Here is a 13,248-nt window from a genome sequence, read left to right on the forward strand (position 1 = left end):
TACCTGCTTTGACATTACTGGCAATTCCTCATTGCTTTCTTACTGTTCTTTCATCATTGATAGTTCTAAACTGTGTTTATTTTAAGTGTATATGGGCCAATGGGGAATAAAATCCCAGTTTGCTAAGCAATGAACAAATGTCATTTTACAACCTATTTATTGCTCAGTTCCTAGTTACTAACCAGGAGTAGAAATCCACTGTTCCAGCCCTTGCACAGATAGGGAGCTTTGAGGAGCTAGCAGGAGAGCGGGGCATGAGGATGGGCAGGAGGAAAGGCAATCAGACAGTACTTATAGTAGCCAGACCAGTGAATTCTCATTCAATAATTTCAATGGCTCAGATCCTTTCAGGGGTGAAATAATATTCTGGTTAACAACAGAAATGATGGAAGGAAATGTGAATAGCAGACCAACAACAGAAATTGAATGTCAAGAGGAGAATGTTAGAAAGTGTGCAGCACCAGTAGTGGTGGGTCCTTGCTTCCCACAGCTGTTTGGATTTTGTTGCTGGAGTTTTTTGCCTGGAATTGGCTGGCTCCTCCCCTGTGGGATGCTGAACAGTTCCACATTTCCTAAATAGTTGAAGGTAGCATGTGTGAATGCTTTATGTATAAGCAAACAAAAACTGCATGCTCGTGTGTTTACACATACATAAATGTGCATATGGGGAAGGCTGATTTGTGTTTTTTCTTGGCTTTTGTTACTTAATTAGAAAAGAACAACATAAGGGATGACAGGGACTCTGGCCACGTGTCCCTCTGCTGTGCATCCAGTGACATCGATTTAAGGACAACATAAATTTCGTTTTGCTGACCCATCTAACCCTAGCCTATTTTTCTGACACAAACATGTGTTCATCAAAAACAAGATCAAGAGAAAAGAGTTCCTCAAGAGTCATTAGGCTACATAGAAAGAGGGCAATGTTGGGCTTTTAATTATAAATACGAAGGTGGTCTTCACATGCCAGAGTTACTGACTGTAATGTCATGTCAAAGGAAGCTCTCAATAATAAAACTTACAGAAGAAGGAAACAAATGCAATGATAAGGCAGGTTTCAGGTGATACACGCGAAATACAGTGAAGAACAGTAGGGGGCCTCAGCTGGGGAAAAAAAAAACATACAATAGTCTTTGTCCAGGCAAAATTATGTTGCTTCCAGATTTGAGAAGCATCCAGAGAGTAAGGTCATAGATAAAGGGTGCTTTCTGTACTGGCATGTCTCTTACTGCTGAGACCCTCTCTGACCTTTTAGGGGTGGGGGCAGCTACGCACACTACCCAGCGTGATGCACTTCTGTGTGTCTCTGTTTTACTGCCAAGGGCAAGTATATATAGCTCTGCTCCAGCTGAGTTGCCCCTCAAACTTGCTCGTTTTTTCTGCATTGTTTTCAGTGGTTACAGGCACCAGTGTGGCTGTTGCTGCTGTACTTACCAGCATTTCTTTACTCAGATGATTGGCCCAATGGCTGGGCTTGGAACAGTTTTCCGTTTTACATGTTAGGCTGTTACGATGACATCCTTCTCATGCTGCCTTTCCTTTTTTTGCTATAAATTTTTTGTTATACACATATTTCCCTAATACAGGTATTTCCTGTATTTATTGTATTGTTCTATTCATATTCTATTATTGTAGGTGTATAATGCTATTTAAACCCAGTTGCTTACATAAACTGGGGAGAAGAAAACTGAGCTAAATGAATTTTTTTAAATCTGTCAGGATTTAAAGTGTAGTGAAAATAATGTAATTGTAAAGGGCAGGCCATAAACTAAAAGCCTGAGGGTAGGTCTAGATACTGTTATCTCCAGAGTCAACAGTTAGAGCTATGCAGAGTGTTAGTTCATGTTTACTAGAGCAACAAGATCCCATGTGACTGGGAGATCCTCATCAATACCTTGACTTGCACTGACATTGAACCAGCAGAGATTTCTACCAGGTGTCAGGAAATACAAGCCTGCAAATAGTTTACTAAAATCATCTTGTTTGCATGTGATGCAGCAATGAGGGACTACAAAGGGGTGAGCATCAGAGATCTCCTGTTGGTGATAAGGGGCTTTTAAGGAACAGAATTGGCTCTGGGTATTGTAGAGTAGTGACATCCGTATAGAACTCGCTTCAGTCAAACATCCATTGGCTTGTCACAAGTGAAAAAGGGTTGATCCCCTCTAATTGTTCTAATTTCCTTCTTATCCAAATGTACTACTACTCTGGTTAAGTTATAGCCAGTTTGTCATTCTCCAGATCTATTGATTATAATGAACTATGGGTACCTTACGAAGAGTGTGAATTCTGTGCTTATAATATCCTATTATAGTATACCTTTAACATAAGGCATCAAGGAGAGTCTTTATTCTGCAAGGCAGCAGGCATTTAGTATTCAGTAAGGCAGTTCCTCTTTTTGGAAGGTGAGGAAAAGGCCTACTGATGAACTGTTGCTTCTGATTAGTTGACTCTCCTAGGTCTTCAGGTCAATGATGTAATGCCTAGTATCTGTGTTTAAAAACAGAAGGTGGAGAGGAGGCACAGGAACCTATTATTTATGTACCTCTGCCTAAAAAGAGATGTTCATTGATACTATCAAATTCTCAAGTTACAGCTGGTTAGTCTTGGTGGGAAGTAACAAGTAAGGAAATGCAGCAAGCTGGAATTAACCAGTAACTGTCTCAATAACCAGCCAGGAAGGTTGGAGACACACAACTAGCAGTGGATATCTAAAGTGGATATCAGTTAAAGAACTGATAATGCAATACACATGGTACATGAGAGAGACTTAAGGGTATGGCTGGAAGATAGAGCGACTCCACAGCAGATAGAAAAGAATAAACCTACATTTTGCAGGGAAGAAAAAGATGTAACTCTTAAATGTCAAGAGGAAACTGAACTCTGGAGGCTGAGTCTGCACTAAGCTTCTGGACACTTGAGTAGGTGTCCTGTTAGAATCGGCAACCTCACTTTTTTTGTAGTTGTTAAGGGTTTTTTAACTAGGTGCTATGGAAAAAAAGGGAGCTTTTGACAATGTAACTCAATGTGGTTTAATTTTTGCTATTATCACTCTAACCATGTTGTGTTTGTTGGTGCAAAGCTGTGTAAATTGGTGAGAATTTTCTGGGATGGATGAGGCACTGGTTTTCAGTCACTTGAGGAATTACAACCCTAGAGCAGTGAAGGGCTAAAAGGTAGTTGGGATGAAACAATGATTATTATTATGGGTGGTTTTTGTTGTTTTTTTTGTTTGGTTTTGTTTTTTTTTTTTAATGCCCCAAATTGGGACAATTTTATGTTTGGATGTTCCTTCAGGAAGAACCAACAATAATTATTCTAATTAATGATAGAACAGAAGAAAAGAAGGAGTGTTGCTATCCTAAAATAAATCTAATAAGTCAGACAAGTTAAATAAGGGAGTCAGCAAAAGTCCACAGCTTCCTCGTTGAGTTACTAGGGAATTATTTAATTGAATTAAGGAAGGAATTCCCTGCAGCAGGATGCACAAAAGTAGGTTTTGATTTTGTACTGGGATATAATGATCTAACATAAAGCGTGAATTTGCAAGTATTTGCTTATGATGTTCCTAACTGAAACTTTGGAGCTTATGGTTAAGCAGAGTGGAACTGAAGGCCCAGTTTAGGTGTTCTGAGGCATGTTTTATCACAGAGGTAACAGGATGGACATCTACATTTAAATAGACTACTTTGAATGGAAGTCATGCTGGCTTTTAATCACCAGCTGTGGCAATATTTGACCATGCAAGTAGGCTTTGCATGGTGCTATTACGAAAGAGAACAGCCTACTTGATGAGAAAATGTGGCAACCTGAAAGTAAAGTTTCATCGACTCATGAAGGCCTAAGAATCTAATAATTTATCCTATAGTAGTTTATAATAATTTCCATAGAAATTTTTATTTGCAGTTTAAGCATTGTCAGCTAAACATGTAATAGTTGCTGTAAACTGTAGATTATTACTGGAAGGGGGAAGTGCAGAGAAGTGTAATTACTTTATGTTGTGTAGCTTGTCTGTCAGTAGAAATCAAAGTGGAACAGAGTTCTGTTTCTGATTATTTTAACCACCCACTTGTTTCCTCCCTATACTACTTTCAGTTGCACGCATGACCTTTCAAGTTCCCAAAATATGAAGCCCAAGCTCTGTAATTTCAAGAGTTGTTGTGTTTGAGCAGTTGGTGGTGTTGACTGGCTTAGATCAGGCAGATGCATGCTTTTGAACACTGATTTGAGATGCTACTTCTACTAGGTGCCTTTTAATGCATTAGGTTTTGGAGCAGACACTGCATAAATTACTAGCCTAATTAAGAGAAAAAGGAAAACCCTTAGGATTTCACTTCAAAATAGGTGTAAAGCAAAACAAAAGTCTCAAAGTTCTCAAAAAGGCATGCTAAGGGAACCAAGCAGGTGTTACACAATGTGTATGACTTAGTTCCTCTTTTGTAAATGTTGAACCTACAGCCCAAAATACACTTCAAGTGCTTTTTGAAAAATAAGTGGAGACCTATCAGTGCCTCTTCAATGGGAAAAGCAGGGATAATTCAGCTGTTCTGTTGGTGTTTATTAGCTGTTTTCTCCCGTGTTCTGTTGTAAACCACTTTTAAATCTTGTCTGAAAAAGACAACTAGCCAAAAGCAGAAGTCTAAAGGGGCATATTAAATTAAGGCAAGTATACACTGTTATGTTCCTGAATGCTCACTCAGCCTTCAGGAGTTTGTAATCCAATGACTTTCTGTGCCAGACGTAATTTCTGTGTATTAATAGCTCTCTATGGATTTCTCTTCCATGAATCCACCTCTGAGCACATCTGTAGGAAGGCAAGCTCCATTAGTTATACTGTTCTCGGAACAATCAATCTTTAATTTTCTATCATTGTTGCTGTGTCAAAGGTTGATGCTAGATATTATAACAAAACTTTTTTTACTAAGGATACTGCGTTTTGGTTTTTTATCTCCACCTTCTAGAATCCTTTTTAAGGATGTCATGGTAGCTCCTTCATTCTAACAGTTAAGTGAATGAACTTGAGTTTCTCCTGGGAGTGCCTGTTTATTCAAGTGGCTTTGATTTGCATGAGTATGTAGTGTTCCCTGAATGGGGCTGTGCCAGATGCTGTGAGCCTAGTAGTTAATGGTGTTATCTGGATGTTTGATAACAAGATTTAACAAGACTTACTGCAAAAGGCTTTTGAAGACCTACTGCAAACATGCTAAGTGCCTCAATCCCAGAAAGAGGAAACAGCTGGCATGCTGCAAGCTCAATGCTTGCTCTTTGCCAATGAGTAATGGTACCTTCCTTGTCATTGAGATCAGTGCAGGATCATCATGGCGTTTAGTGCAAATGCTTTAGCCTACTCACAAATTCTTAAGACAAATGCTGTACTTCCTGGCTGTAGCATCACCTCAGGGAAAGTTAAGACAAGGACTCTGGGATACAGTGCTGTCAGAAATCACTGCAAAGCTGACATGGGTGCTTACAACTGGGCAGTCTCTTGGTCCTAAACCATGTAGAACTGAAGTGTGCAGTGATGTGAAATTTAATGACCTGATTGCTGCTCCTTGCTTCTCACATGATGTCTTGTACAGGTGGCTTATTTCCCCTTTCTACATGAAGAAATTTCCATTCCTTTGGGCCCATTCAGCTACAGTTTCTTACAATCCTTTGCGGTTTAAATCCATCTGGCTTTAAAAGCTCGATGTGCGTGTAATATTGTCAGCTGCTGAGCTTGTATCAGCAAGACATCAAGCAGGAGAATGAACATGCTATATTTGTACATTAGAGTCTCCCTGATCAAGTTGACTTATCTGAGAGCTGGACTGCTGCTGTTCCAGCAGATACATGTTCAAGACTAACCACTTAGAACAGTGGAGATCACAGGCTACAGAAGGAAAGTTGGAGAGAGTAACAAGCTTTTTATTTTCAAACTTAACCACTAGTTTCTGGAGGGGAGAAGATAAAGGTCATCTGTATAAATTTCCAGTGTCTCCTTTGACATATGGTATAGTTTGGGAGTTATGATGTTCATGGAGACTGTGATTCCTGACTAGGCTATTGTCTGCAAAAAAAGTCACACTGGAGGCTTCCTGACACAGCCTTTTCCCTCATATATATTTTTTTTTTTTTTGGGTGAGGGGAGACAGGAGCAAATTTGATTATTTTTTTTATTGTTTATTTTTCTTTTTCATGTCACTTATGCTGCATACTCATTTTTTTGTCAGTTGCCCCACACAAGTTACAGCAACAATTCACAGAAGGAAGCAAAGCGTAATACAGCATTTTTGCTGTTTTCAGAGCAAGGCCTCTCTGCTCTATCTTGTGCAAAGAAGAGCATGTTGTTAGGCTTTAATGGATCATAAGGTGACCCTGAATGGTTTAAATTGCCTTGAGTTATGAGTAAACGAAGACACTTCTGATAATGCAACTATCAAACAGCGTTTCTTACTTGAAAAAATTGCATTGATCTCTGATCTGCTCCTTGCTCTTAATGTGAGAACTAGTAGCTCTGGAGAAAAAAAGAGAACGGTCTTTGTAGTTAAGGTGCTGCCTAGGTCCCTGAAAATAGTTTGCAATTCACAGATCTGTATAATTTTAATAACTTGCAGCCTGTTACCAGTAAAATGGGACTTCCTTGCTTTGCAGGCCTGAAGTGTTGGTTTACTTTTGATAGATATATAAAGTACGACTTCTTTATGAAACTTGCAACTGATGCAAATCTAACCTGACAGTGATTCCGTTTATTATCAGTTGTGATAGCTTTATCAGCAGCCTTATTGTTAGGATAGAGTTAGCATTGTTTGATATCTGCATAACTTTCCCAGAGGTGACGAATTTTATGTATTCTTGGCTACAATTTTCTTTTCAGGATAATCAACTCTCAAGAATTCTTCATCAGTGAAATGTTTAGTGTACATACTGTGATTAATGTTGTTTTGACCACAACTCAGTTCAATATCATTAACTTTATTGGCATGAGAAGGTATAGTCAGATATGGGCACTGTTAAGACAATTGATGCCTTATTTTGGCATAACTGCACACTTCAGCATAGTGACTTCTGAATATTTCCCAGGTAAATTGAACAGAATTGGGCATCATGCTAATATAACACATTTATTCATATTTATAGCCCTGATGTGGGAACATATTGCTCAATACTAGTAGACTGGCCATCCTGTGTAGCGTTCATCTCCTTCCTCACACGATATACATTCTTCCTCAGTGTAGACAGTGATCTGTATCATTTACATGTGCATGTATATTTGCTGTTCTGGGGCTTCTGCCATGAGAATATCCCATCTGGAAATGCTTTCTTTTCCTAATGAATATGTCATAAGGTAGTTCTCGTAATGAACTAGCTAAACTTTCTCTAGGTAGCTCTTGCTCTCCAATTTCTTCCACACTTACCTATATGATCTACCATCTGCATATGCAACTTTTCTTTATGCTGTAAATGCCCAGTGCGCTTTCCTTAAAGACAATATGCTGGATTTTGGCTTTTGTGACCTCCTCAGCTCTTTGGTCTCTAAGGCTCAGGATATCCTCTATTAAAAGGGAAGCAACAGATTTGGAAGTAGTTGCACTTTACCAGCCAGCACTGGAAATGCCAGTCATGCAAACTTGCCGTAAGGGGGCTTGTGGGATCTCACATATTTCTCTTCGCAGAGTATCGTCCAAGCCTACAAGAGTGGCATAACCCTCCAGAGAAACACCACTAGCCTGGGCAGGTGGGACTTCAGTGGGTCTTTCTTCTTCTCCATCTCTGCAATAACAACCATTGGTAAGAGTTTGCTGCATGCAGGGTTCCCTTATAGGTGGGAGAGGAGTGGGAATAAGGACCTGCACTATCAGAAGCTGCTCTGGTCCTCTGGAGCTTCATGTAGCTTTATAGATCATGCAGTAGGTAAGCACCCATGAACCTAGCCCCAGAAAGGCTTTGTCAGTGCAAGGGCAGTAGTGATCTTTAACTAACCAGATACAGGGATAATTAGTTTGGTACATATCCCTACTAAGTTACACAGCTTTTGGGGCCTGAACTTCACAATGCTGCACTGCCTGTACTTTTCCAAGCCTAGTGCTCTCTGAGAGACCTGAGGTGAATTGCACATTGCAATGATCCTTTCCTGTCACAAGGAGATGGAATGATTTTGGAACTCTTAATATTGGCTGTTGAATCCTTGGAGGCTATACTTATAAATTAATCCTTCTTATTACGACTTGTTTTGGATGAGGACCTGCTTTTTTAGGTGAAAGTGGGAAAAGCTGGATAAATAAAACAGTTCAATCAGGTTTCAGCAAATGAGTAATGCAAAGCCATGAAGGAATAGTGGAAATAAGTGGTGGGGAGAGAATGGGAACAAAAAGATGTATTTAAGGATGCTGTTACTTAAGGCAGATGCTATTAATTATTGTCAGTGCACATCCCCAGTCCCCCAAACCATTAATAACTTGCCCTGACATCTTTTTCTTACTATGTGACTCAATTATAAAAACCATGAGGGGGAGAGAATGTGGAGAGATGGTTGTTGAATATCAAAACCCCTCCTGATTTGTGTTGAATCTGTCTGCTCTCTTCAATTTCAAGTACAGTTTTAGGTCAAGAGTTTTCTCTGCGCACCCATGTGGAGTATTCTTTTGATTTCTCTTATCACTGTTGAAGATACATTGACTTCAGAACATTAAGCCCCCAGACGAGCTCAGAGAGAGGGTTTTGTCTTCTTTTTTTTGTTGGGTGACAGAGGGTGTGTTACCTTCCTGTGACTCAGTATATCTTTCTGCCCTGCTGTTTTGCACATGTATTATTCTGGTTGGGAAGCGTGTGGTGTGTTGTACTACCAGGTACGGGTTGTACCAGATGATGGCACTGGAGGCTCATTAGATAGGGCTACGCTGGCTGTAGGGTTTCCAGCGTACAGCCTGGGCATTTGCTTCCAGCTTTCAAGTACAAAGCAGTATCTGCTCAGAGGTGCTCTGCATGTTTCAGTAAGTTAACCCTTCGGTTTCTAAGCTGTCTAAGTAACTCTGCTTTCTACAACCGATTTAAGTTAACAACATTCGGGAAGAATCAAATTTGTCATCTTAAAATACAAGGGGGTTTTGCGATGTTGGCAGAGATCTAGACTAAACATTTCTGGCTGTTACTCAATGAAAGCCTAAGCCTTCTTTTTTTAATTTATTTAAATAAGCTCCATACCCTGATGACTGGGGGATGACAATGACTGACTTGATAGGAGGGACAAATATTACAGCTCTCTATATCATGGTTTTAAAGCTGATACTGTGACTCTAGGGACTTGTGCATGATTGATTGTGGACTTGAGAATGCTGTTCAAGTCACCTCTATGCAGAGAACTTTCAGACAACTGGGTCCTAGATCTTGCCTTTTCAAGTTAAACTGTTAAATGGATACAGGTTAATGTCTCAACACTCTGTCAATAACAGTACGTTGAAGAGAAAAATATAGATGGCCTCACAGAGCCTTACCTTGAGTCTGTTACCCCTACTCTTCCTTTATGCAAGTTCTCGAGACAGTGGCTGGTGCAGCCTCCTTGACCCAGACATCACTGAATGGCTGAGGAAGGATAACTGATGATGTCACTTAAAGAGACCAGGTCCTTAACAAAGAACTTGGAGTTCAGAGGAGTGATTCACAGTATGAAGCTTCATGTTAAAGGCATGGCTATGGGGTAAATGACATAGTTGAGAGAGTTTGAGAAAGGTTTACTGAGGGTTTTGTGTCCTTACATGGCAGGGAAGAGCTTATTCCAGTATGTAAGTATGGAACCATTGAAAGCAGGTGACGCTTTACAAGATTAATGTATAGGAGTTAAAATCCAAGGCATTCTGTCAAATGAGTTCAGAAAGGATAGAGTTAAAATGGTAATGGAGAAGAGTGTCTCAGGAACTTAGGGACTGTTGAAGGATCTGTGTGAACTCTACTGTGTTCAGGCAGTTGCAAGTCCTTTGTCCTGTTTGTCTCTTTGGTATTCTTTCTCTTTAGCTAATGCTGTCTGTGCCTTGCTGGCCTCTTATGTGATGTAATATCTTTGTGGCTTTTGTGTCAGCTATTTTTCCTTTGTTTTCTCAACCAGCATTGCCAAAGCCGTTACTTCTTTTACCTTCATTACTTCCCTTTGAGATGCCCTTTCTGCTTTGTCAGCTTCTGTTTTCTGCTTTAGGTGCTTTAACCCCTTTCAGAAGGCTTGGTGTGTTTCTCCAGTCCTTAACAGAACACTCTTTCACTGGGATATGGGAGGGGATGTTAGCTACTTTCCCCATTAACACCAAATGAGGAATATTAGCTTCTTTTCCTACTGACGGTTTGAATCCCCATGTCTCCTGTTGCAACATCTTCTGTGCTCTACCCTTCTTCCATTTAAATGAGAGCATCACCTATTTCCATGAGTGATTAAAAACAGTATGAAAATTTTGCTTAAAAAACAAAGTTCTAACCTGCAGGCTGGACACACTTGGTACCCTAATCCCAAAGGTTTAAAGAACAGACATGTATGAACCAAAATCTGCTGTTTAAAGTGCCCCAAAGCCTGCGTAGTTTTTGGCCAGTCTCATAATTTGAATAGAACTGCATTTTTAACTTTTGATCATGTGGGTTGGGCAGCACTGGCCGCCTGCTGATTCCTTCTCCCCACTGTTGTATTTCTGTGTGTTCTTCAATGCTATCTTTCACATGTCATCCCAGATCTTGTATGTTTGTCTCTCTTTTTCTGCAGATGTTTCCATAGGAACCCTCTCTTCAATGCCATGAAGAATCATTTTCAGAGTTCCCTTAGAGCTGTAGAACTAAACATGATTAAAGAAAAACTTACTTTCTGCCTGTTTTCTCTCTGGGACATCTTTATCCCTTCCCAACACAAAGTTTTTCCTTTCTGTGTTTATTCTCCTCTTAGTTTGGACTAACAGGGCAAAGGTCAAAGCAAGTTCAGAGTGGGGCACAAGATGAAAGTTCCTAAAGTTAAATGACTACAGGGTGGAGTAATTTCAGAGGAGGTGCTAGGGAAAGGATTTGCAATGAGACTGAGGTTGTCTGTGCTAGCCTAATAGTAGAGGAAAGAGTTTTATGTCCTCTAGCCTGAACATCCCCCTCTATCTTGGGTGGGTGGATGCCATTACCTAGTGCTGCCTTACTGTTCCCTGGTAGTTAGCAAAGCTAAGTACTCATTTTTTTAAGAATTTCAAAGGCCCCTTTTTTAAACACAAAATTGAGCAAGTAAAGCATCTTACTGCAAGGAAAGGAAGATCTTCGTTCCATCCTTCCCTTCTCTGGTTAACGTGGTGTCATAGCTCCTGATAACAATTCCCCAAAGGATTGAGGGTAGCATAGAGGCAAGGAGAAGTCTATAGAGTGGAAGATGGTATTTAGTACATTGTCACAGTCATGTTGCCACAGATGATTCCCATGAGGGTGAAAAAACAACAGCCAGGTCAGTGCTGTGAAGTCCCGGTGGTGCCGGGCCATGGGCCAGCAAGTGTTTCTCTGAGGCTTGATTCTCTGTAGTGCTGCCTAGCATGTGATGGAGCAACTAAGAAACACCCAGACTTCTACCCATTGCTGGCTGGCAATTCATTGGGAAATCCAGTTAAAGCAACTTGATGTCTCAAAATAGAACATGAAATAACAGCCTAGGACCACTTAAATCCTCTGCGAACCTCAGGTTTGTGGAGGGGAGTTCTCTACTGAAGAGCTCCACACCTTTGATGTGTTGACCTCTTCCCTGCCCTGTGGTAGCTAGCAGAGCTTCTCTACAGCCTTGCCTAAGTGGGAAGTGGCATAATGGTCCAAGAGAGGCCAAGTGGATGTGGAGATAACCCTCTCAGCAACATCCTCTAAGCTGTCTCCTTAGCACTGGCAAATTTGGTCTGCTTTCCTGCCACCTCCTCCTCTTGAGACTAATTCTACAGCTTCCAGTGTATACACAGTACAAATGTAACAAATAGAAGACTGCAGTACTCATCCTGAGCAGTTTTCTGGCCTTTCACTCACCGGAGTGTGCAACCAAATTTTGCTGTTGCCTGGAACTTCACAGGGCTAAAGCGGTTAAATACCTGTTCAAATGTGTGTTTTCAGCCTACCAGTGTTAGTTATTGGTCCCTACTTCATCACTGCATCAGGTAAAATGAATAGTGATGTGTATCTCCCACACAGACCCTTGTTCAACCTGCTGTGGTACCAGTGAGCTTTCCCACATAAGACACAGTCCCTGAGATTCTGCTGCCATTGCTTTTAAAATAAATTGGTTTATTTTTTTTGGTTCTAATTACCAAACTGAGATGCCAGCGCAAAGACCGGGGCTGCCTGGGGCTTTCAGAGTCCTGTTTCTGCATCGAACAACTGGGAGGCCGCAGCGAAGTCGCCCTCTGTGGACAATGAATTGCAAACTACTGTGACTTCCCGTGAGAGGTGTTCCGAGCTCAATGGTTGTGTCCACCTGACAAGTAGGAGAAAGATTTCAATGAAATCTCCCCAGAAATGTGTTTGGATGCTTAAAACACTGAAAAATTTACTGGTTAGAAAAGTAACACTTCCTCCAGCTTTTTTCTAAATCTAATTCTACTTTTTCCTGCAACTAAAATTATTTGGTGAATTTGCAGATGGTTTGTAGCCTGTGAAAAACATTCCTTCATTCTAAACACTTTTTGCTTAAAATACTCTTGCATCCGGGCAGTGAGAACAGGAGCCAAACAAACTTCCCATTGGGGGTAGCAGGAAACCACAGTTGCCTCTGCTGAGCTGGGAGCACTGCAAGAAGGATAATGTCTTGCAAATGAAGAGAACTTTTACTAATAATCCATTAATCACACGGGTCTCCTTCTCTTAGCAGAGCCTCTGAATCCCTTATGCGTAGGAATGTAATGGGCAAGCAGTAAAAGATTTAGTATGTATAATAGCACAGGAAGTAAAACATTTAGAAACAAATATAACACTTAGAAATAAACCACTCTTGCTGCTTCTAAGGAAGATTAAATTGCATTGCACTTAATTTCAAAATTAGGAGCTATAGAGACATTTAATCCAGTTTATTCAATGAAAATGCTTTGACCTGTGAAGTTTTTGGTGAGCATCCTCTGTGTCTCTTGGTGCAGGCATGTACCAGGTGACGTCCCAGCAGCAGGCTCAGAGGGGTATGACACACCTACCAGTACAGCTTTAACTTTTGCATTAGATCTGAACCAAGTTCATAGCCCACAATGGTATAAGATACTGATTACCCTCATTCTATTTATTGGAGAGGGTAAGTCCCAT

General features: G+C 40.5%; 1 protein-coding gene across 1 annotated transcript in view; it reads left to right on the plus strand.

Moving 5' to 3' along the window:
• Positions 1 to 7,652: 7,652 nt before the first annotated feature.
• KCNK17 (potassium channel, subfamily K, member 17) overlaps positions 7,653 to 13,248 on the plus strand; it is a gene marked incomplete at its 5' end in the record, with an annotated part of 11,962 nt that continues 6,366 nt past the window's right edge. Inside the window, one exon of the mRNA XM_010022586.1 lies at positions 7,653 to 7,767. Within this exon, the coding sequence (XP_010020888.1) occupies positions 7,653 to 7,767 (115 nt within the window). The remainder of the gene's footprint in view (positions 7,768 to 13,248) is intronic.

This window comes from Nestor notabilis, unplaced genomic scaffold, assembly GCF_000696875.1.
Source record: "Nestor notabilis isolate BGI_N333 unplaced genomic scaffold, ASM69687v1 scaffold2859, whole genome shotgun sequence".
Classification (NCBI taxonomy): Eukaryota; Metazoa; Chordata; class Aves; order Psittaciformes; family Psittacidae; genus Nestor; species Nestor notabilis.